The 23,240-nt window shown below is 55.3% G+C and overlaps 2 protein-coding genes across 15 annotated transcripts; both read left to right on the top strand.

Moving 5' to 3' along the window:
* Positions 1-5,342: 5,342 nt before the first annotated feature.
* On the top strand, positions 5,343-12,270 carry CXXC1 (CXXC finger protein 1). Of its 7 annotated transcripts, XM_036740266.1 has the most exons (16): positions 5,442-5,525; positions 6,083-6,163; positions 6,536-6,657; positions 7,074-7,174; positions 7,279-7,514; positions 7,725-7,883; positions 7,979-8,026; positions 8,401-8,556; positions 9,092-9,199; positions 9,279-9,463; positions 9,656-9,863; positions 9,955-10,065; positions 10,450-10,499; positions 10,607-10,703; positions 10,829-10,981; positions 11,748-12,270. In XM_036740266.1, the coding sequence occupies exons 3-16, from the start codon at positions 6,653-6,655 to the stop codon at positions 11,892-11,894; spliced, it is 1,764 nt and encodes a 587-aa protein (XP_036596161.1). In that variant the 5' UTR covers positions 5,442-5,525; positions 6,083-6,163; positions 6,536-6,652; the 3' UTR covers positions 11,895-12,270. The 7 variants fall into 7 exon arrangements, with proteins under 7 accessions (XP_036596155.1, XP_036596156.1, XP_036596159.1 ...); XM_036740260.1 differs by lacking the exon at positions 6,083-6,163 and having other exon boundaries at positions 5,343-5,525; XM_036740261.1 differs by lacking the exon at positions 6,083-6,163 and having other exon boundaries at positions 5,441-5,525; positions 7,728-7,883.
* Positions 12,271-13,105: 835 nt separating this feature from the next.
* LOC118832851 (methyl-CpG-binding domain protein 1-like) lies at positions 13,106-23,168 on the top strand. 8 transcript variants are annotated; one of them, XM_036740222.1, is made up of 17 exons: positions 13,116-13,202; positions 15,128-15,290; positions 15,772-15,886; positions 15,977-16,098; positions 16,301-16,383; positions 16,503-16,543; positions 16,648-16,797; positions 16,875-17,003; positions 17,375-17,467; positions 18,020-18,088; positions 19,757-19,822; positions 20,428-20,592; positions 20,673-20,837; positions 21,035-21,172; positions 21,479-21,613; positions 21,965-22,063; positions 22,151-23,168. In XM_036740222.1, the coding sequence occupies exons 2-17, from the start codon at positions 15,181-15,183 to the stop codon at positions 22,622-22,624; spliced, it is 2,154 nt and encodes a 717-aa protein (XP_036596117.1). In that variant the 5' UTR covers positions 13,116-13,202; positions 15,128-15,180; the 3' UTR covers positions 22,625-23,168. The 8 variants fall into 8 exon arrangements, with proteins under 8 accessions (XP_036596120.1, XP_036596117.1, XP_036596116.1 ...); XM_036740221.1 differs by having other exon boundaries at positions 21,032-21,172; XM_036740225.1 differs by lacking the exon at positions 18,020-18,088 and having other exon boundaries at positions 13,106-13,202.
* Positions 23,169-23,240: the final 72 nt, after the last annotated feature.

Genomic DNA, 23,240 nt, shown 5'->3' with positions numbered 1-23,240 from the left:
ACAGGACACTGAATATAGGATAGTTTCTACTAAATCTGAGAAAAATGAAAAGGATTTGAATTGGTGGCCATAAATGAACAAGACAACTAAATCTCCTTCAATCACCTGAGCCTGTACATTCCTCTAGACTTACAGTGTAAACCTCGGTCCTACTCCCAAAGGGGAAAGGCCTCAAGATTGCTTGAGAATCAGGCAGCCCTACCCTTTTAAAGTAGGGCTCACTTTTCCGGTTCCATGTGCAACCTCAGTGATCTCCAACTGTGAATTTCTATTTTGTGATAAGCTCTGGTCTTTCCATCTATCCTTCTGCTTCATTCCTCCTCTATGTATATTAATTCTCACCACACATCCAGTGCCTCTGTTCTCCCAGTCCATCACCCTTGCTCTAGCCTCATTTAGTTCTCTTCTCTGTTTTGATCTTATAGTTCACCAGTTTGAATCCCACATTCTCTGGTAGTTCCAACTGTCTGCTTTCCACTCCCAAACTTCTAGGCATAACTAGAGAAGGTCATGAAAATGTGAAAACTGGGTCCACTCTAAAACCATGCCAACAGAACTGGACTGGGCCATCTCCAATGGATGGAAAGCCTTTTTTTTCTTGGATTAATTCCCTGTTATCTGCCCTAGAGAAACTGTTTCAAATCACTTCTTTGCTCAAGTCTTCAATGCCATTCCTATCCAATTATACATTCTCTTCTACTCTCAAATTTCTTACCCACTTGATCAGTCACAATCTACCAACCCCAGCCCTGGATTATGCCTACCACCTGCCTCCTTCATTGCTACTCACATGCTGCTGAATGGAGCTGGAGAAAATCCCAACACCACGCTTACTGGCCACACTGCAGCAAGATGGTCCTTTGACCCTCTCTAATTGATTTGCTATCCCACTAAGCACAGAGTTTTCATTTTGGAGTTTCTTTCAGGAGATGACCAGTGGATTCTTTCTGTCTCCTCCTTTGATTCTAAGGGGTCAAGGCAGTTTTATGATTTCTTGAATTATGTCTAGGCTTTCTTTTGGTCATGGCTTTCAGGTAGTCAAGTGATTGTGTAAGAACAATGCTGCTAGCAGCTGCTGTGGGGGTGTAAGACCAATAACACCAGCAGAAGGGCTGCCAGCACAGATTCTTTGATCTGCTTTACTAAGGAAAGCAACTTTAAGGGGTTAACAATCTTACTTTAATCAAACATACATGTATCATTCACTTAGTTCAGGAGGAAAGCCAGCACCCTGAACTTCAGAGGCAATACAAACTGAAATTACAAATAGAGACAATATAAACAGAGCAAACCCATGAAGTTATCAATGGACAGGCCTCTAGCTGTCTGACCAAAGAATTACATAGTTACCAGAGAGAGAGGCACCAACATCTGGGTTTTCAAAACCGGGGGCCTCCAGCAACTACTCAGAGTCTCGTCTGGTCAAATCACATGACACTATTCCAGTGAGTGAGAGCCTGAAACAAAACACTAACCTCTGAGTTTATATACCCTGTTCAGGGTCAAAGGGCATCACGACCACACAACTAAAAACCATGTGATGCTTCTTCAGGTGTCACAACCATGTACTCAAACCTAGGCTTTCTTGTTTCTTAAGCAGGTCAAAGGCTCAAAGGATCAAAGAAACAAAAGCCAGACTCATCAAAGGCATTTGATTACTTCAGCGCTCCAAAAGGGAAAACAGTAAAAAAAAAAAGTCCTACCCTAATTACCACTACAGATTGTTTAATAATCTCTCCTTGATCTGTTTTCTAGGTCACTTGTTTTTGCTAGACTTCACAGAACTCACTCAAAAGGCCACACTTGAGGACCTAGAGGACCACATGGGGCCTGGAGGCCACAGATTCCCCACCCGTGCATCAGAAAATGATACCTGAATTGAAAACTCAAAACAATATCAGTTATAGAACCAAGAGCTTTTATCTCAAATAGCCAATTTACTAATCACAACTTAAGGCTAGAGACAATTATTTTGACTTTCAAGGAGTTGCAATAAGCAATAAAAGTTTACCAAGACTTACACACACATAAGAGATTTCACTCAACATTCTTCACTTCTTCTTCTTCTTCTCCTTCACTTCTTCTCCTCCTCCTCCTCCTTCTCCTTCTTCTTCTTCTTAACTTTAAACTCATCCTGGTGGAAAGCTCAAGCATTAGACATCACTTCTATATTATAAGCAAACATGTCAATCCCTAGTAATCCCAGTCCTTGTCTCCTAGGCCTGATGACTTTGCCCACACAGATGGTTTCCAGGGACCTGGCAAGTTAACAGAATAAGGGGAGTCTTTTTGTACCTTTTCCTCACACAGTAATTACCATTTTTTTTCTTTTTTCCCCATCACTCTTCCAGTTCTTACAGAGTCTCATCACCATGGACTTAACTGGGAGGATTTTTCCCTAAGCTATTGCAGCCGTCTATCTTGGAATTCTCAGCAGGGTTCAGGGCTTGCCCCCCCCCCCCCCCCCCCCCCCCCCCGCCTCGTTGGAAAGTAAACAGTTGGGAAACTTTTGAAAGAAAAAGTTGGCTATCACTTGAAAGCTCTAGCAGCAAAGGGCCCATGTAACCTCTTCCTCCTCAGTTGTCTGACTCCTGCCCCCCTCACTGTTTCTGGACTGAGAGCCCCTGAAGCTGCTGCTGCTATGCCGCATGTGGCAGTGTCACAAACTTCTTTTCAGTTTTCTTAGGCTGAAGAAGATCTCACCTCGACCTTTTGTTGGCTCTGCCACTCCCAAATTTGATTTGAGGCATTATTTTAAAGTTGTTTGGAGGGGAATGTTGGGAGAGTTCAGCTGGGTTGCTGCTTGTACTCCTCCATCTTGGCTCCATCCCCCTATTCTTTCCCAAGGTGATTTACTAAAGTGAAAGTTTGTGTGTTTACTCTCTCCCACCCACCTAATAAACTCCAATGGGTCCCTATGGCCTCCAATATGAAATCTAAATCCTTCAGAGTCTTTCAGACATTCCAGTCTTCACTCATTTTACTCCCCTCCATACATTTGCCTATTTGCTGTTCCTCCCATATTCCATTCCTGTGGACTTGATGGCCTTCATGCTTGAGATGCCCTCTCACCTTCATCTCTTGGTTTCCCTGGCTTCCTTCAAAATTCACCTCAAATCCCACCTTCTGCCCGAGGCCTTTCTCTTCACTACTCCCACCATGTGTTCCCATACAGATTACTTGCCATCTACTCTGTATACGCAGCTCATAGTAAGAGTTTAATAAACTGAGGGAGTGTATGTAACACATGGTCTACACACCAAAGTAATTCACTTAGTGAGAATACTTGATCACCTCATCCTGACCAATGCCTGGGATCACTCTTGTTAAATAGCAGAATGCAGCTATCTAGTCAACCATCCCAACATCAGCACCTCTAACATGATCCCCAAAGGTTCTGCTAAGTGTGTCTCCTCCGAGTGTGAGCGTGGGAAACTGCCCTGTCCTAGGCCTGATCCAGGCAGTGCTGGCACCTGGGGGGGGTGGGGGATGGGGTTAGGGTCCTGGCTAAGGGTGTTCACAAGTGAGACCCAAGTTCTGATTGGCCATATTTCCTCACCTCATTAGTAAGTGTTTATCAGTGGTTTAAGGACACACAGGTCATCACCAAACTCTACTCAATCTTTTTATTGGGAAACAACTTACATAACAACTGCTTAATCAGAACAGGGCCTAAGACCAAAAGGAGTCTCTCCAAAGTTGCCATTCTCATTTGCACCATTATAGGAATGCATTGAATATGCATTGAAACTCCAATCCCATGATCTTTTCTCTGGCAGGTAGGGGGTGCCACAGTGCCCCAGGCCTAGTGGCATTAGTGATTCCTCAACGTTTAGAGAACAAAACACAAACTTTCTGATTTTGGCTCGAGTCTCTTCTATCACCCTTGTGCATTTCCTGACATCCCGATGGGGACTCTTCTCTATCCTATTTCTGTCTCAGCCTTGCCTCCCAATGTACTTTTGCTCTTTGTCCCTCCATGCCTGGAGTAGAACTTTTATAACAATTCTTGTAAAAATGGAACCCAATGCTTTGGGTACTGGTGGCTGCTCTTTCCTTGGATCCTCTTAGAGCCTGGTAGTGGAAGGGATTTTTGTTCATGTATGGGCTGATCAAGAAGTTATCAGTGTGGCAGCTACAGGGTGCCGCAGGTGGACCTGGAGTCAGAAAGACCTGACTTCAAATGTGGCCTTGGCCACTTCCTAGCTATGTGACCCTGGGCAAGTCACTTTGAAGAGGTAAAAGGTTGAGGGGTGATCGACACCCCGAAATATTGACGCACCGGGTCCTGCCGAAAGAATTCGACTCAAGCCTTCTTAGTCAAAGAAAAGAGACCAGCTTTTATTAGAGACCAGCTACAGTGGCCAGATCCTCCAGCAGCCCCGCCATAGGCTAGACTCCTAAAGAATCTGAGCGCCTTTTGCAAGCCCGATGGGATTTAAATACAGATTGATTGAGGGGTCTTCTGGGGTGACTAGAGGAGGGGTTTAGGGAGGGTCTTCAGGAGGAGTCCAAGGAGGGCAAGGTGAGGTAATGGGATTAAGGGTGGGAAGTAGCCGAAGGCATGAATATGGATAGTATCAAGGGTGGGAAGGTTTCGGTAGAGATTTGGGCCTAATGATAATGCGAGGCTATAGCCTTAGACCAAAACCGAATCAAACTGGGAAGAGTCAAGGAGAGTTCAAGGTAGAGGTTTCTTCCAGGGCCTAAAGACAAATGGGCCTTTTAGGGTTTAGGAAAAAGGTCTCCGTTTGGGGCCTGTACCCCATCAACTTCACCCTGTTTGCCTCAGTTTCCTCATCTGTAAAATGAGCTGGAGAAGGAAATGGTAAACCACTCCAGCATCTGCCAAGAAAACCTCCAATGGGATCACGGAGCGCAGGACACGACTGAACCACAAAAACAACAGCATGGGTTGAGCAGGAGGGCCATGAAGGCTGTTTGGACTGACTGTGTGGATGAATTCCTGCCCTTCCTTCCCACTTCCCCATCATTTCGGTCTCGAGGCCCTCTCCTTCATGAAGCCCCACGGAATGTCTTTCACTTTCGCGGCCCACTTTCCCGGAAGATACTGATTGGGCGCGCTTTGGCCTCAAGGACCTCGTGTGCCCGGGAAGGGACTGGACTCGGAGGTGGCAGGAGCACGATGGGAGGTGGGATCATGGGCCCTAGAGCAGGAAAGGCTTCGAGAAGTCAAAAAGCCGAGCCAAGCTTCCGGCCCCGCCCCCGGGGCCCCGCGGCGGCCAATGCGCCTGCGCCCCTGCGCGACCGCCGCCCGGCTCCCAGTCCGCCCCAGAACCCGGAACCCTGGCTCAGTCCCGCCTCCCGCCTCGTTCCTAAGCAGTGCGCCTGCGCGCCGCCAGGGCCGCCGAGGTGAGGCCTCATTGAGTCTGCGCACGCACGGCTACCGAGGGCCTGGGAGGCCTGGAAGGAACCGGAAGCGGAAGTGAGTTCGAGGACAACTCTCGTTCGGAGAGGCTCCCGTTGTTGTCTCGAAGGAGTCTCGAGATCCCGGCGCCGCCATGGTGAGAACGAGGGGCGGAGCCGGCCCGGGGCAATCCCGGGGGGCGGCCCGGGGGAGGAGGCTGAGCGGGTCCGGGACGAGCCCGGGGGCCTTCCTACAGGACGAGGTGGCTGGGGGGCCCCACTTGGGTGGCTTTGGGCGCCGTCCGGGGAGGAGGGGTACCCGGGGGAGGAGGGAGGGGGAGGGGGCGCCACCCGGAGGGGGGCGGGGCGGCGCGAGGGCCAGGCCGGGCCGGGGGTAGGGAAGGACAGGGGGGTGGGCGTGGAGGGCGCTGCCGCCATCGCCATTGCAAGCGCCGCCGCCATCGCCGCCGCCGCCCGCAGCAGCAGCAGCAGCAGCAGCCGCAGCCGCAGCAGCCCCGGCCCCGCGATCGCCGCCGCCGCTCCCCCCACCCCCCCCAGCAGAGAGGCTAGGAGAGGCCCCCAGCGGAAGGTCGTAGAGTTTAGGAGCGAAGGCCCCAGGGGAGGCGGGCCTGGAGGCCTCCCTGGAGGAGGAGGAAGGAAGAGGCAGTGACTGAGAGAAGCCTAGGGACAGGACACCCTATCGGGCTTCCCGCAGGAAGAAGAGGTTGGGGGGCAGCAGTTAAAGTCATCCCGAAGGGTTTCCCATCGGTAGAAGAGGAAGAAGCTGAAGGGGAAGGTCTGAGGTCATCCCTGGGGGACTCCCGGGAGGAGGTGGCTGGATTGCTGGGAGGTTTCTCTCAGGGAGCCGCTTAGAGGAGGCAGGGGCGGGGAAGAGATTTCCGGAGGAAAATGGTAGACCTGGGGAGGTTTGAGGTAGGAACCGGTTCAGACTGGGGAGGAGGAGTCCTAGAGGAAAAGAGAACCCAGGAGGGAACACTGAGTCAGGGCCGAGCCTGGGGGTGGGGGAGGCATTTCCTGGAGGAAGGAATAAGGCTGGGGTATGGAGTAAGGTTCATTGGAAGACTTTGAGGAGAAGGAAGAAGGGAAGGGGTCTGGGAAATGGGGGGAGAAGAGTTGAGTGATTCCCTCTACTTTCACGACCTTACAGGAGAGTGAGTTTTCAGACCCAGAGCCTGGGGCTGCTGGAGGGGAAGAATCCAAGTCTGAAAACGGGGAGAATGCACCCATTTACTGTGTTTGCCGCAAGCCTGATATCAACTGCTTCATGATGTGAGAACAGATGGATGTGGGTGGGTGAGAGGGAGCTTAGTTGGGCTGAGTCTGGGCTATCAGGTGTTCTCTGGAGGAAGAGCCAGGTTTTATTAGAGCTGAGGTCCTGGAGTCATCAAGAACGGAGATGGGGCTCAGAATGGGTCCGGGCTCCTCAAAAGAAGATGGCTGACTCAGAGCTGGAGTTCTGGGCTTGTCTTATTGGGCTGGGGGTGGGGTGAGGAGGAGAAGCACTCAGGCAGATCTTCCTTTGGGGAGCAGGTCTTGGGTTCCCATGTATTCTTCCAAGGAGGAAAGGGGACAGAACCAGACTTACCTTCAGGAGAAGTCTTGAAGCTGAATGCACTGGAAAGGGGGCTCCCTGCTTTCCAAGCCTCAAACATCTCAGCCTCAGTTTCCTTCTGTCCCTTGTGCAGCGGCTGTGACAATTGCAATGAGTGGTTCCATGGTGACTGCATCAAGATCACGGAGAAGATGGCGAAGGCCATCCGCGAGTGGTACTGCCTGCAGTGCCGGGGTGGGTCTTGGGGGGTTGGAGCCTGGGGGTGATGGGGGCCAATTTAGGGGTGATCTTGGCTGGCACCAGAGAGGTCCCTCAATCTGTGCCCATTTCCTGGACAGAAAAGGACCCAAAGCTGGAGATTCGATACCGACACAAAAAACCATGCCGAGAGCGTGATGGGGAGCATGAGGCTGAGCCCAGGGACGATGCGGCCACCCCACGTAGGAAGGTTGCCTCAGATCTCCTTGTAGAGCCTGTGGGAAGTGGGCCCATGACCATTCCCAAGGGCTTCACCTCTCCCCACAAGGCCCCACCTCCTTCAGCACCCGGGCCTGTCCGAGAGGTGTCCAACCAGGTGAGACCCAGAGAGAAGCTTGGCACTCATAAATAGAGCTAGGGTTTGTACCAGGAGGAGGGCACTTTGAGTTGAAAAATAATGTCAGGGCCCAGGGTATTTTCTTCTTTCTGGGGTATGTGTGATGATAAAGAGCTTCTTTGAACATTGCTAATCCTAGGAGTATCTCTCCCCCATCTTCTGTCCTCCCCTACTCCATCCCCGCAATAGCAGATCAAACGGTCAGCTCGGATGTGTGGGGAGTGTGAGGCCTGCCGACGGACTGAGGATTGTGGCCATTGTGACTTCTGCCGTGACATGAAGAAATTTGGGGGCCCCAACAAAATCCGCCAGAAGTGCCGTCTGCGACAGTGCCAGCTCCGAGCCCGGGTGAGAGAGTATGAGGTAGCTCTGGAATGTGTTGGCCTGGCTGGCCCCCACCTATCCCTTTACCTCCTGTACTCTTCTGTTTTTTCTGTCTCTAGGAATCCTATAAGTATTTCCCTTCTTCGGTGAGTCTGGCATCAGCTGTGGTGAGTGTTGGGGTTAGGACTGGAACACATTCAGCTTCTTTAGGGTACTGCCCTTATGATAGCCCCAAGTCCTGGAAACGTGATGGGGGAGGGGCACCTTGGCCAGTGGGGGGGGGTGGGGCAGTTGCTCAAATGGAGATACTATTGCTAATTCCTCCGAACCAGTCTCTTGTCCCCTGTTTGCTTCCCTCTCCCCCACAGTTTGTTGGAAGGACCCCTGGGAGAATATCACAGGAACTTCAGGTTTTTCACAGTGTGGTCTGTGACCAGGCCTTTCCCCTGCCTCCTGTTAAGGGTGTTGATCCTAGGGATTGTCTCCTGCTTCTGTGATCCATTGTTCTGTTCACCTGCTGTACCCGTTACTTCCTCCACAGCAGAAACTTCTTCGGGCACGGGAAGAACATTTCCAGATGCTAAAGGAGCCACCAGAGGCTGTGGCCACACCTGAGGCGCTCTCTGATGAGGATCTGCCTCTGGACCCTGAGCTTTATCAGGACTTCTGTGCTGGAGCCTTTGATGACCATACCTTGGTGAGGGACCAGCTCCCTGTTCCTTCTTATGCTGGGTGAGATTGTACTGGGCCTCTGGAAAGCCTCCTTGGGCCTCGTGGTTCCCAGTTAGGTCCTTTATTTGCTTTCTCTGCTCTGAGCCCTTGACTGTCTTCTCTAGTATGAGTGCTGGGGAGAAGAGGTGGCATGAGCCCATGAATGGCGCTAGGTTCGGGGTCGAAGGATATGGGTCAGAATCTGGGCTACGCTGCTCACCACCTGGGGGTCTTTGGGCAAGTTATTTCACCTGCGTGTATTGCCTCCCCCCCCCAAATGATAAGGTTGGATCTATACAGCCTCGAAGGTCTTTTCCAACTCTAAATCTAGAATTTTATACATTCAAGGGGAGAAGAAGAGGATGCTCTTTTTCGTGGCTTAGAGCCTATAGTAGTTAAGACAGTCTTAATGTCAGTGGTGGGAAGGGGCAGGCAGTGTCTTTCTACTGGTTCCTCCTTCTTGACCTGGTTGGAACAGAGGGGTGATGGGGGCTCAGTGGCCTCTGCCTTCCTGCTCCCAGCCATGGTTGAGTGACCCTGAAGATGCACCTTTCCTGGACCCAGTACTTCGGAAACGTGCAGTGAAAGTGAAACATGTCAAGCGGCGGGAGAAGAAGTCAGAGAAGAAGGTGAGTAGCAGGACAGGTGGTAGTGCTGGGCAGTGGGGAGCTGGCCCCAAGGCTCACTGGCTTCCCCCTCCCGCCCCAGAAGGAAGAGAAGTACAAGCGTCACCGGCAGAAGCAGAGGCACAAGGATAAGTGGAAACACATTGAACGGCCAGATGCCAAAGACCCGGCCTCCTTGCCCCAGTGCCTGGGCCCCAGCTGTGTCCAGGCTGCCCAGCCAGGCTCCAAGTACTGCTCTGATGACTGTGGCATGAAGCTGGCTGCTAAGTGAGGATGCCATCTACCCCGCCCCCCACCCCGCCCCCCATCTCTTGCCCACATCCTTCCACCATTTTGTCCCACTCCTGCTCTTCCACTGGAAGAAAGCTATAGCTGGTGTGGCCCCCTGGGAGGGAGTCCAGAAACCGAATGCCATCTGGGGTCCCTTGCCATGCGCATCTTGCCCTCTTACCCTGGCAGTCGCATCTATGAGATCCTACCCCAGCGAATCCAGCAGTGGCAGCAAAGCCCATGTATTGCGGAAGAACATGGGAAGAAGCTTCTGGAGCGGATCCGAAGGGAGCAGCAGGGGGCTCGGATGCGCCTGCAGGATATGGAACGTCGCTTTCATGAGCTGGAGGCTGTCATCCTCAGGGCCAAGCAACAGGTGGTGCGGGAAGATGAGGAGGTGAGAGAAAGCCAGCCAGTGGGGGACCCTGGGAAGGGGGGGTGGGGTTTCTTGGTCTCACTGTGGGACAACTCTGGCTCCTTGTTCATAGAGCAATGAGGGAGACAGCGAGGACACGGACCTGCAGATCTTCTGTGTCTCCTGCGGCCATCCTATCAACCCCAAGGTGGCATTGAGACACATGGAGCGTTGCTATGCCAAGGTGCCTGGCCCCTCAGCAATTTGGGGATGTGCTGGGGAAGATGGGTGGCAGTCCTTCTTGGCCTTAGGAGTGCAGGCATCAGCTGGGAGTGGGGCAGGAGAGAAGGGGTGATCCTTGGGGACTCAACTGTCTTCTATCCTTTGGAGGGCAAGGTCCACATTGGTTTGGCTTGAGGAACCAGGGAGCAACTGACCTGTATTACCCATGGGCTGTGGGGGGTGGATAATTGCTGCCCTCAGAACAATGGGGATTGGACAGACTGTCCTTGGCAAAGTGGGTGCCAGCTAAAGAGACTGTCGGGGAACAAGTACCTGCTGACGAGGGCCCTGGCTCTGTGAAAGGCGCATCCAGGCCACTGTGGGCTCTTAACTTTGTTTTCCACAGTATGAGAGCCAGACATCCTTCGGGTCGATGTACCCTACCAGAATCGAAGGGTGAGAGAGGGCACTTTGGGGTAGGGGAGGCCAGGGGAGAGCTGAACCATCTTTTCAGATTTCTGATAATCATACGGTTCCCTTGCTCCTCACCCTCACCCCACCAGGGCCACTCGACTCTTCTGTGACGTCTACAACCCACAAAGCAAAACATACTGCAAGCGCCTGCAGGTTCTGTGTCCTGAGCATTCCAGAGACCCCAAGGTGAGTAAATAGGCTGGTGACACTGTGGTGTTGGAAGTAAGTCCTGGGGACGTGATGTTTGCCATCATTTCTTGTGCATCTCTGATGGCTCATTTGGCTTGTGTGCCTGTTTGGGGGAGGGGCAGGTGCCAGCGGATGAAGTGTGTGGCTGCCCTCTTGTACGAGATGTGTTTGAGCTGACTGGAGACTTCTGTCGCCTGCCCAAACGACAGTGCAATCGGCACTATTGCTGGGAGAAGCTGCGGAGGGCTGAGGTGGATCTGGAGCGTGTGCGAGTGGTAAGGCTTGTCGCCTTTGCCCATGTGGACTTCAGACAGAAAGGAGGCTCCATTCAGCCAGCTCTAGGGGTGCCCTGTCACTTGCCATGGATAAGGGTTAGGAGCCCAGGCAGCGGGAAAAGGAATGAAATGAGGTTGGGCTAGTGAGGCGGCCTGCCCTCGGAGATGGGGGAAAGGCTGGATTTGGTTCCTAGGGAATGGGGAGGTCACCAGACTAGATGCTCAGACTGAGATCAGTCACCAAGCACCCATTATGTGGCTGGCACTGAGCTGAGCTCTGGGAATACAGAGAAAGCCCAAGACACCCTATCCTTCAGGAGCTTGAAGCCCCGTGGGTGACACAGCATGCAAACAGCTCCGTGCAGATAACTAGGCAGGATCCGTTGGGTGCATCTCTGAGGAAGGGTGCTAAGGGGATCAGGAAAAAGGGTTCCTGCACAAGGTAGGCCTTTAGCTGAGACTTGAAAGGAGCCATGGAACCAAGCAGGTGGAGCTGCAGAGGGAGAGTGTGCCAGGCATGAGGGACAGCCAAACACTCCAAAAGAGGAGACCATTTTTCTGGGGGACAGAATTGGGACTGAGGCCAGGTAATGCATGGGTGGGTGAAAGATGGTGGGAGGGAGGAACAGTATGCAGATTTTCTATACAAATTCCTCCCACCGCCATAGCAACCAGACCAAACTTCTCAGAGAGAGCCAGCAGGGTTGTGGGAGCTGGGCCTGCCCCCACTCAGCTGCGTGGCCTAACTTGCCCTCTGTTCTCACAGTGGTACAAGTTGGATGAGCTGTTTGAGCAGGAGAGGAACGTTCGCACGGCCATGACTAATCGGGCTGGCTTGTTGGCCCTAATGCTGCACCAGACCATCCAGCATGACCCCCTTACCACAGACCTGCGCACCAATGCAGACCGCTGAGCCAGCGCCTGAGGAGACGGCCCTTGTGGCTCCACCCCTCACTCTGGCCTCCATCTCTCCAAGTGTGGCCAGATCCCTTTCTTTGCCTGTGGCGGACTTGCCATTCTATTCCCCATCTCCCCATGTCCTTGTTTGCTTCCTTTCTGTGTCTGCCCCGGCCCTCCCTCCTCCCTGACCCTTTGGGTCAAGTGGAGGCCTGTCCACTTTAGCCACCCCTTCCTAACATCAGGAGGCCACACTGCTCTCATGGGGAGATGAAGGCCTCAAAGGAGAATCAAGGGAGAATTGGTGTGTGTGTGGGGGGGTGAGGAATGGGGGTTGAGACTGCAGACCTGAAGTTTGTTCACAATAAACTTTGGAAGAAATAGGCTAGTGACTTTCTCTTGCCTCAGCTGTTGTGTTTGACTCTGATCCCCACAGCGGGTGGGGTGGGGTAGAGTTGGGGTTTAACATGGCACACATCCTGGGGTGGCCAATGAGAGGTCACTGCAGTCTAAGGAGGGGAGGGCTCTAAACTGCCTTGCTTTGCTGCTGCTTCCTCTGAGTCCGGGACCTAGCAGGGGTCTTACGTTGGCAGCTCCCTTGCTCTCAGTTCTCACTATCACCCTGGCATGGAGCTGCTGCTGTTGCCTCCCATTTTGCAGAGGAGGAAGCTGCCTGAAGGAGGATAGGGCCACATTGTCAGTGACCGAGTTAGGATTTGACCTTAGAAGTGGGCAAGAAAACCCCAAATGGGATCCTGAAGAAGTAGGCCTGAGCCCAAGGCCTCTGAGCATCTAGGGTTAGGGCTAGCTTGCGATGAAGGCTGGGAGGTGCTTGGTGGTCTTTATGGAGACTGGGAGGCAGAGGAAAGGCCAGGACCCCAGGTCTTCGCGGGCTAATACCCCTGAACGCAGGCTTCATCCCCATGCGCAGGGACCACTGCCAAGGGCCTGGCATAGGCCACCTGGGGCAGCTCGATCCATGGACTGGCATGGAGGCTGTCTCCCACCCTCCTTTCCAGGGAGTCGCGGGACGTGCAGGGCAAGGGACACCTCCCAGGGCCAAGCCACTCTACTGGGGCCGAGGGCTTGAGCCTGAGGCTGGGGGGCCTTGGTATACCTCCTGGCCCCGCCCCTCGGTTGGCAGGCCCCGCCCCTCGCCCAGCAGGCCTGGCTTGCTTTTGCTTCCCCGGAGCTGGGACTGCATTCGAGTGGGGGCGGGGCGGGGCCGGATTTCCGGTTCCGGGTTCAACGGACAGTGGGCTAGAAGCCGGGGCGGACAAGCATTCTAGAACTGGGGACGGGTAGGGCGGAGGGAGCCGAGCAGGTAGGAGGGAGGTGGGACTCGGGATGAGCACTGGGTGAGCTGGAGGGGCCGGGGCGTGGGCACGGGGGACGGAGGAAGCTGGGGATTCCTCCAGGGAGGAGGGGGACGGACCTCTCCCCCCAGGCCACTGCGGGCAAAGGCACGGAGGCGGGCGAAAGAGCGAGTGTTAGAAAAAGGCCTGCCTGGGTGCCGGGCTGATGGCGATGGGGCAGGGGAAGGGAGGGAAAGGGCTAGTTCCCGGGCTCCGGAGGGGGAGCAGGCCTGGAGCGACCCAGCGTGCCCTGGGGCCCGCCTCCTCCTCCTCCCCCTCCCCCCTCCTCCTCCCCCTTCTCCCCCTTCTCCTCCTTCCCCTTCTCCCCCTTCTCCTCCTTCCCCCCTCCTTTCCCTTCTCCTTCCCCCCTCCTCTCCCTCTCTCTCCCTCCTCCCTCCCCCCTTCCCTCCCTCCTCCTCCTCCTTCTCCCCCTCCCCCCCTCCACTCCTCCTCTCTCCCCCCTCTCCTCCTTCCCCCCTCCTTTCCCTTCTCCTTCCCCCCTCCTCTCCCTCTCTCTCCCTCCTCCCTTCCCTCCCTCCTCCTCCTCCTTCTCCCCCTCCCCCCCTCCACTCCTCCTCTCTCCCCCCTCTCCTTCTTCCCCCCTCCTCTCCCTCTCTCTCCCTCCTCCTTCCCCCTCACCCTCCCAGAGGTGACTTCAGGCTGGCCAAGACAGCCAGCTTCAAGTGGTGGGTTAACCTCGTTCTGCCTCATTAGCAGTAATGGGCACCATTCACCAAGGGGCAGCTTTCATCTGGCTCTGAGGAAAAAGAGCTGAGAAATCCAAGCTGGGCAAAGAGGGAGATAGTTGGGGCTCCCTGGAGATGGCAGCAGACATCACTGGTTAAGTCCTTCAGTCATTTGGGGCCTCAGTCCTCTTCGCTTCAGTTGTCTAGGACTTGATGAGCAGACGGAAGAAGGGGGACACTGAGGAGGAAGGGGCGGGAGGAGGGGCGCTGTTCCCATGGGGCCTTTGCTTCCTCTGACCAGCAGGCAGGGAGGGTTTGGCACCTGTTGGGCCATGAACCAGTTTTGGGTTCAAGGGTCACACAGGAAGGGGGAGCTCATATCTCCACTGTTACCTCCTCTGGTTGGGCACAGCTCCTGCTGTGCTCTTGGCCAGTCACGTCTGACTAACCTTTGCTGGATCTAAAGTGTTGACCATCAGGGATGAGAAGTTCCAGAGCAGGGGCTTAGCTGCAGGTGAAGACAAGGAGGGAGGGGAGGAGACCTTCCCCCAGGTGGCCCAGAGGCAGATCCACATTAGAAGGTCCGAGCTTGCTGGGCACCCCCTGTGCCAGCCCCCAACTGCCAGGGCCCACTAAGCTCAAGGGGTGTCAGTGGTGGCAGCAGCGTCTTCTCACCCCTGAGCAAGATTGGGCTGGACCCGGCACCTCTTGGACCTCCTTTCCTCTCTCCATCAGCCTGCCATCCTGGCACTTTTTTGTTTGGCTGCAAGGCAGCCATTTTACCTCTGGTTCCAAAGAGTAGCAGCCCCCATCTTAGGTCTCCTCTCCTGGACCAAGTGCCCTTGGGACAATCACCCCCATTCTCTATTGAGCACTTGGTGTTGTGGCTTGAGAGTCACACGTAGGTTTTCTCCAACTTCTGGACTATGTTCTTTAATCTCCAGCTACTCCCTTCCCCTCCTTTGGCCTCAGTTTCTCCACTCATATGTAACTCTGACTAAGATTGTGACTCTAGGCAAGATGCATTTGCCTTCCATCCATCAGGTCCTTCTCCTAGGAAGGTCCCAGTCTTTACTTCAGGGCTGGGCTGAGGACCTGAGGGGTTGGGCAGGTTTGCCCCTTTCCCTTCTGAGCTGGAGCCTTGGCCTGCCGTCCTGCCCTTCTTGGGCTCCTTGAATCCACTGACCTGCCCCCCCCCCCCCCCACAGGCGGCCACCTCTGGTGCCCACCACTCTCTCCCCTCCCCTGACCCTGGTCCTCCATGGCGGAAGACTGGCTGGATTGCCCCGTGTTGGGCCCTGGCTGGAAGCGCCGGGAATCTTTCCGAAAGTCTGGAGCCACTTGTGGTCGTTCGGATACCTACTACCAGAGGTAGGCAGGACCCAAGGTCTTGATGGGGAGGTGGAGGAAGGGATTGAGAGCTTTGAGCTTCAGATAGTTGTGGGGAGGTGTGAATGGAGCAGTACCCTGGGTGGGGTGGGAATGACTGGGTCTGGCCTTGCAGCCCTCCCCGAAACTCTCATGGAAAGTGGAAGGGGAGGAAAGGGAGGAGGGAATCAACATGTGCCTCTGCCAAGCACTTTACACATAATTTTCCCTGGGAGGTAGATGTCATTGTGATCCTCATGTTACGGCGGGGGGAAGTGGCTCACCTGGGGCCACACAGCCAGTAAGTGTCTGAGGCAAAGTTGGAGCCAAGGGAGGGGGCAGATGTGGCCACAGTGGGCCTTGCAGTGGGGGTGGGGCTTGGGAGGAGCTGCTGAGTTCTCTGCCCTTCCCTTCTGGGCCTGGGCCAGGAACGTTCAAGGAATCGACACCCCCCACCCCCCCCACCCCCGTCTTCCCACCACAGCCCTACTGGAGAGAGGATCCGGAGTAAGGTCGAGCTCACTCGCTTCTTGGGGCCTGACTGTGATCTCACTTGTTTCGATTTTAAACGGGGTGTTCTCCAACATTTGCCGACCAAGGTAGCTTTTACTGCTGGGGTGAGGGAAGAGGCCAGAAAGACTGTCTGGGACACTTAGGGCCCTTCTGGAGTCCTCCTCTTGTACCTCCAGGCACCGTCCTCTCAAAAGAAGAAGAAACGAGTTTGGCCCAGGAAGGCAGTGCCTTCCATCAAAGAGGAGCAGCCTCCGGAGCCCCAACTTGGCTCACCTGCCCCCCAGCACCCTCTGGCTATGTGAGTGGGAGGCCTGCTGGCCACTCTGGGGGCTCAGCTCAGGCTCCGAACTGTCCTCCTGGTCTTTGGGGCTGTTGACAGCACCCTTGGGAGGGGAAGGGGGGAGATTCGGGAGTGAATCAGTCATTGGTGTCCTTCTTAGCCCCCAAACTCGGTGACTTGCCCCAGGGGGTTCACTGGCTAGGCTCCCCTTCTTCCTCAGATGGTGTGAAAACTGTGGTGCCAACATCTTGGGGGACAGCGCTGGGCGTCAGCGACTGCGGTCTCTATGTAAAACCTGCCGAGGTAGGTCTGGGCCAAGCCCCTGGCTGTGGCTTCTCTTTAGGAATTTTAGCATTGGGGCTGGAATGTGGAGAAGGGGCTGTTCTCAGCTCTTCGGACAGCCTCATCCTTTTCTCCTTCAGCCCAGAGAAATGCCTTCAACCGGGAACAAAGAACATTCAAGGTACTTGTTACTTACTGTTCGAGCTCCCCATTTGGGGCTGATGGTCAGTCTAGGGGAGACTGTGGGATGTGACCTAGGCCTTGGGATCTCCTGTTTCCTGGCAGCGAGTGGGCTGTGGTGACTGCGCAGCCTGCCAGATGACTGAGGACTGTGGCATCTGCACCGCCTGTGTTGTGCAGCTTCCCCAGCCTGGCACTCCCCGGCTCCCCCAAAGCCAGTGTGCCCAGCGCCGCTGCCTCAAGATCATTAATAAGGTGAGTGGGGTTCTTGGGGCCAGGCTGGGCTTGGGGCTGGGCCCTCATGGTGTTAATTAGTATCCCCTGCTCCCCAGAGCTTCAGCTGTGGTCTCTGTTCTGGCTGTCAAACCAAGGAGGATTGTGGGGCCTGCCGGATTTGTGAGCGCAAAGGGAAACCGGGCCTCAAAAGGCACTGGAAATGCCTTCAGCGGCGCTGTCTCAAGGTCAGTGACCCCAGTGGATCCAATTGGCACCTTATGCCATGGGCAGGTCAGTGAGCTGGAGGTAACAGAATGGACCTGGGCTCATCAAGGCTGGCCTCACCTCCTTTTTTAAAAAATCATTTCTTTTTTAATGATAAAACCTAGTTTTCTTTATTGTTGCAAAAATCCAGCTTTCTCATGTGAGACATGAGGAAAGTGAGGCGCAGGCTTCCACAGCTTCTTTCCCACAAAATGGCCCCACTGAGCCTAAGGCCAGGGAGCTATCAGACTGCCCTAGTGTTCTTCCTCTCCGCCGCTTCCCTCTCTCCACTTGAGCCCCTAGTATTCTGGTCTGGCACTTCCCCGGGGCTCACAGTCCCCTTGTCTCCCAGAAGCGGATAATGAAGAGACCTCGAGGGTTGGCTGCTCAGAAGATCCCAGGCAGGTGGCCAGCTCAAGTCGTCGGCCCTTCCGGCACTGCCAAGGTGGGGAATGTGGCAGCGTGGGTGCTTGGATGAGTGTGGGAAGAGCCACGTCCTTGTTGATCCTCCTCCACCCCTTCCTTTCTGTCCTCCCCCTCACTTCCCTCTGCTGTCCAGGCCAAGGGAGCTACTTGGCTGCTTCCTGGGGGCTTCTGGGGCCTTCTTTGTTGCAGAAGGATTGGGCATCTTGAGCCCTGCTTTGGTTACTGAGGGCTTGGAACCTTGGGAACCTGGGAGGGGGGTTACGGGCGCCCTGAGGTCTGGACTCTAGCTTTTCTCCCATTGTCCTGGGGGTGGGGGCGTGGGGCACAGCACCCACCAGCTTCTTGCTTGTTCTCTCCTCCCTCCCCAAGGGGGCTTGCTCACTCTTCCCAACCTGCCATCACTCCCTGATGCCATGCCTCTGCCTGCCCCTGCACGTCTCTAGGGTCTCACCAATGTTACCCCAAAATGCATGGAGCTCTTGGGGGTCCTGCTCCTCCACAGGCTCAGTCTCTGCCTTTGCTCTCTTGTTTTTTCCATCAATCCCCTTGGGCCCCCTCCTGCCCTGCTCAGGACAGGCCACCTTCAAAGCTACCCAGGAGCCAGGTTCGATGTCTGATGAGGCTCCCCACAGTGGTGACAGTGAGTGGGACCTCAGGGTGAGGGTATGCATGGTGCATGTGGGGATAGGACCGAGCCAGTCAGTGTGACTCAGCTGCTTCCTTCTTCCTACCCACCCCTGGGTCTGGGCTACCCTACTGAGCTTATAGCTCCATCTTCCCCTAATCCAGGTCTGTCTGTCTGTCTGCCCTAGTGGGTGGGAGGCCTTTAAAGCCTAGGAGTGGGCCCTCTGCCTGTTGAGGCCTGCCTACCTACCCACCTGCCCGCCCGCCTGCCTGCCCGCCCACCTGCCTGCCTGCCCAGCCTGCCAACCCCAGGTTCCAAGCCCCAATGGGAGCCTTGTGATGCCATCACTTTGTGGTTGGATATGGCCTGATTTCAAGGAAGGGAATGGAGGGCTGAGGGGAGGAGGAGAGAAGGCAGGAAGGCCTCTAGAAGTTCATCTCTTTCCCTGCTTTTCCTCATCATCCTTCCTCTCCCTTCCTTGCCTCCCTCCCCCCTTCCCAATCTGATATGATCCTCTGTCCCCTCCCTCCCCTGGCCTGGCCTGGCTGCCTGGAGGCCACTCCTTCGAAGGCATGGGGGTGGCAGAGGAGCCACTGTGGCAGCTACAGCAGTGAGTGGATTTTAAACTCAATGTCTGCTTTGAAAGCTGGGGGCAGTGTCCTCCTGGCCCAAGGGGGGGCCCTGCCCTGCCCCATCCCGTCCTGCCTCCCCACACGTAAGTGAATCCTCCTCTTGTATTTCTTGAAGACCAATCCCATCTCCTCCTTCGTTCGGGGCCACAGAGAGAGCGCACGGGCGCTCGTGTGTGTGTGTGTGTGTGTGTGTGTGTGTGTGTGTGTACCTTCACTTCCTTTGTTCTGACTTTTGCTGGCTGTGTGGTTTGTCCATCCTGTGTTTGCAATCACCCCACCACCACCACTTTTGGGGGAAAGCATGCATTTGTTCCCTTTGAAGGAGTGGGGGGGGGAGTGGACACCACAGTGGGAAGGCTTTGGGCTCTGAATGGAAGATCCTTGGCCCTGCTCCCCACTTTGGCTTGTATCCCCAGTGGGGTGGGGGGCTGGGATGCCTTGCCTTCTCCCTGTTTCTGACAAATGAAGACGCAAACCCCAGCTCTGGGAAGGGGAAAGAAGAGAACAGGCCCTCACTCAGCTCCTTTGGGCGCTTTTTCCTACACCTGCCTGCCAGTCTCTAGTTCCTTCTGCTCTTTCTGTCTCTCCCCACCATTGATGTGAGCATTTTAGGGTTAATGCCTCTGACTTACCCTAAATGCTAGCTCGTATGGGGGCGTGTGCACATGCACACATGCATGCTCGCATGTTATGTCCCAGATGGGGAAGGGAAACATTTGGACTCCTTGGGAATAGTTCATCAGACTAGCTTCTAGGAGGTTCATGGGATTGGAAGTGGGTTTCTGGGCAGATCTTGCCCTCCAGGGGTCCCCAGCAGAGAGCCCAGTCCGAGCCAAGATTTCCCAACTTCCTACCCATGGGCCCCATCCCCAGAGCTAGGACCTTGATTCTTCCTGCCCCCCACCCCCGAAATGGAAGTTGCCTCTGGGGCCTGGCAGGTGTTCATACCCATGCATGTCAGGCCGTCCCATCACTTTGCAGGGAGAGGGAGGGTGTGGAATTGGAATTGCCTCGTTCACCAGCTTGTTCCCCCCTCCCCCCATCCTTGCAGCGCAACATTGGTTGTAAGACCAAAGAGCCAAAGTGGGGCCAGGGCTCCCCCGCACCTTCCAAACTGGTAAGGCCCTGGCTAGGCCATGGGGGTACTGGGTAGGCTGGGCCTTGTTTGGAATTGGGGATTCCCTGTAAATGCAGAGGGATGATGTGAGAGCAAAGGCTTGGAGCATCAGAGCTGGGCTGCCAGGGAACCCTCCCCTTCCTCTATGTCCCTACTGCATGTTTACTTGCAATTGGCTATGGTCCCTGCTCTCTTCTCCAAGGACTTTCTGTATTACTGTGTAGGCTCTAATGGCCACCGTGAGCCCCACTGGCTATTCAGCTGCTCCCAGGCTGCAAGTTTCCCCTCAGCTGTCACCCTCCTGGTGCTAGCTTGCCGGCCCTCCCCCTTCCTACCAGGCCCCCTGCCCAGTGTGTGTGGTAGAGACAGGAAGAGTTCCATGCCCAGAGGTTTTCCTGGAGACTCCTGGGGGCCAGTAGAAGTTTGAGAGGCTGGCCAGGGACATGTGCTCAAGGCAGCTTCCTGTCGGAGAGATGGCCAAGGTAGTTAAGGAATGGCTTTGCACATGTTGGTGTGAAGAGTAGTTAGAAGGCCCCACTGCCCCGGTGCTCCCGGCTGGAGTGCTGGCAGCCCAGGTGACCTTGTCTCTCTCACCTGCTGCCCAGCGCTACTCCAGCCGCCGGCAGAGCCGCAGATGTGGGGCCTGTGCAGCGTGCCAGCGCTGTGTGGACTGTGGCCAGTGCGACTTCTGCCAGGACAAGCCCAAATTTGGGGGCTGTAACCAGAAGCGCCAGAAGTGCCGGTGGAGGCAGTGCCTGCATTTTGCCATGGTGGGTGTGGCGGCTGGCTCTGGGGAGGTTCTGGGTAGGCAGTGGCTCGTTAAGGTGCTCAGCCAAGTGTCTGCCTACAGAAACGTCTGCTGCCTACAGCCAGGTGGGACAGCCCTGCTGTAGAGGGGGCAGCTCTGCCTCGGTACCGGTCACGCCGTAGGAAGGGGGCCTTGGTTAAGCAGGCCAAATCTGGGGGCCTCCAGGGCCAGAGGCTGGTCACTGAGGCACTCAGCAGTGGGCTTGAGGTAACCCTAACTCCCTATGGCTCCCCTCCCTCCCTCCCCTCCCCAGGATTCTGAGCTGGACCCACCCCCCGCATGGCGGCTTTGGCAGTGTCGCCACCTTCCTCTCATTTCCTGGGTACCCTGGGCCCTTGGAGGCCAGTCTAGCCATTCCCTGTTGTACTTGCTTATGCTGACCCCAGCCCATCCTTCCTTAGCAGAAGGGGCTCCCTGTACTGACGGAGGAGCTTGGTCCTGGTTTTATGCTGCCCCCGGAGACTGACCTGGTCATCCTGCAGGAGCAGGAGGGGGGTGAGGGCATCCCTGTGCTCCGTGCCCCAGCCTGCATCCTCCTCCAGGTGAGCAATGGTTGCTGGGCCCAGGTTCCCCAGCTTCCCTTTCCTTGCCTCCCTGCTGTTTAACTTGCTGAAGGGGTGATAGGCCAAAGTTGGCCTGACTTAGAATAGGGGCCATTCAACTCCTAATGGTAATCTTGGGGAAGTGTGGCATAGGAGCTAGGCCTTGGAGGGGCCCACTAGGCCTTTTGCTCTGGGAATGCAGGCCCAGTTGGGTGGTGTGGGAGGAAAGCCAGAGTGGCCTTGTGCTGGCCTCTTGGCCAGGTGACTAGAGTCTGCTGTGACCTTTCTCTTGGGCCATCCCTGCAGGAGTATGAGTGTCCAGGCCTTGGGGTGTTTATCGCATCCCCCTCAGTGAAGCAGGAGGTTGAGAGTTATGGGGACCAAACTCCTGGAGCTGCCTCCCCACTCCCTGCAGGCTTCTCCTCTGGCCTGTGCAACAAGGTAACCCGGTGATGGGGCTGGGGGGATGGGCACCTCTGCCACCATGCAGGCCTGGCTCCCATGTACAAGGCTACTTGATGTTCTTGCTGCTTCTTGGATCCAAGTTTGAATTCTGGCTCCTTGGGCAAGGAAACCTTTACTTTGCCGCCTTTCCAGGGCTGGCTCACTTTGTGTGTAAGACACAGGATTCTGACCTGGCCTGGCTCTCAGAGCGTGTTGTTCATATCCCCAGACTGCTCCCTGAGACCTCAGTCTCCTCCAGTCCCAGCCAGCCCACTCAACTTGATGCTGCTTTTTCACTTGTGATGGGTTCTTTTTTATTGTTGGCTTTGGTTTTGTTTTTTTCTTTAGGGAGCTAATAGGGGCCAGCTACAGAATCCTGTGAAACAAGAGGAAAGCTTTGGAAATGGGGAGGAGGAAGAGGAGGCAGCCAAGGCAACCACTCCTGTGGTGAGTGACTGAGGGCCGGGCCTTGGGCACCTGGGAGGGAGGGATTGAACTGCAGCTGGGGAGTAGCAATTGGACTTTTCCCTCCAGATCATGGAGATTTACAGTCTGAGCGGTGCCACCCCAACACCAGTGGGGCCCTATGTAGGCCTGGACAGCGTCCTCCAAGAGTTTCTGGCGGAGCTGAATGAGCTGCCACTGCCAGCCCACTGGGAGGTCCTGCCACCGAGGGGGCCTGACCTGTGCATCATCCAACGTTCCCCCTTGTCCACCATGGCTGCTGCAGTCATCCACATCCAGCCAGGCCTCTATTTCCATGTGGTGGTGCAAGATGTCCCTGTCCCACCCAGCCACGAGCTCTACTTGGCCCACCCATTGCGACTCACCACTGTGGATGAGGTGGTGGAACTCATCTGCAACCTGGAGGCTTACCATCTGTGCCCTGGCTGGCCTGGCCGCTGGGAGCAGGGCTCACGTTCTCCAGACTGTGACGTCCTAGTGTATGAGGGGCGCTGCCAGGCCTGCTGCCTAGAGCCTTACCCCTCAGGGAGCAGCAGTAACTGAACACCTCCCTTTTCCCTGGGTCCCTGTGCACTGAGCTGGCCAGTGGGGTCCCTTTCCCCCAGTTTTCCCTACTACACTGTGTACAAGTCAGTCGACACTGGAAAGGCTGAGGGCAGGATGGATGTCCTCTCCCCCTGCCTCCACACAAAAGCCAGCATTTACCCACCTCCCACCATGGACTACTCCCACTTTTCTGGCCTGCCCTGGCCCTCCATGTAGTTTTCAAGAGAACTGTCACAATCCATGTCTCCATCATACCCCTGTCCCCCAAGGCACACACACACTCACCCTGACCTCAAGGACACGGGCTGGGCCCATGTAGAGGAGAGGAGGGGCATGGGAGCCACTAGGGAGGGGCATCTGCAGGGCCAAAAGGCTAGCCTTCCTGTGCTGTGCCCCCTACACTCCCTTCCCCCCAGAAAAGCAAAAGAAAATCTATTGTTTTTATGTGCTCTAGTGGCCTGCTTAGCTGGCCAGCCAGGCCCTGGTCTTTCTTTGCCTTTACCTTTATTTTTCTAAATAAACTATGGTGACAGTGCTCTGACTGAGGGAGATGGATCCTCTTGGGCACACACTAATGCTAGCCTGTTCATACACAAAGGTCTTTAGGCCTGGG

This window comes from Trichosurus vulpecula, chromosome X (assembly GCF_011100635.1).
Source record: "Trichosurus vulpecula isolate mTriVul1 chromosome X, mTriVul1.pri, whole genome shotgun sequence".
NCBI classification, from domain to species: Eukaryota; Metazoa; Chordata; class Mammalia; order Diprotodontia; family Phalangeridae; genus Trichosurus; species Trichosurus vulpecula.
This window is presented reverse-complemented; position numbering and strand designations above follow the sequence as displayed.

Bases quoted from the DNA above. Each gene is read 5' to 3' on its own strand.
- LOC118832851 (XM_036740221.1), top strand. From the start codon at position 15,181: ATGGCGGAAGACTGGCTGGATTGCCCCGTGTTGGGCCCTGGCTGGAAG. The intron at 16,544-16,647 runs GTACTTGTTACT...GTTTCCTGGCAG, and splicing joins GGGAACAAAGAACATTCAAG to CGAGTGGGCTGTGGTGACTG. The intron at 21,614-21,964 runs GTAACCCGGTGA...TTTTTTCTTTAG, and splicing joins CCTCTGGCCTGTGCAACAAG to GGAGCTAATAGGGGCCAGCT.
- CXXC1 (XM_036740259.1), top strand. From the start codon at position 5,523: ATGGTGAGAACGAGGGGCGGAGCCGGCCCGGGGCAATCCCGGGGGGCG. The intron at 9,464-9,655 runs GTGAGGATGCCA...TTACCCTGGCAG, and splicing joins GGCATGAAGCTGGCTGCTAA to TCGCATCTATGAGATCCTAC. The intron at 9,864-9,954 runs GTGAGAGAAAGC...CCTTGTTCATAG, and splicing joins TGGTGCGGGAAGATGAGGAG to AGCAATGAGGGAGACAGCGA.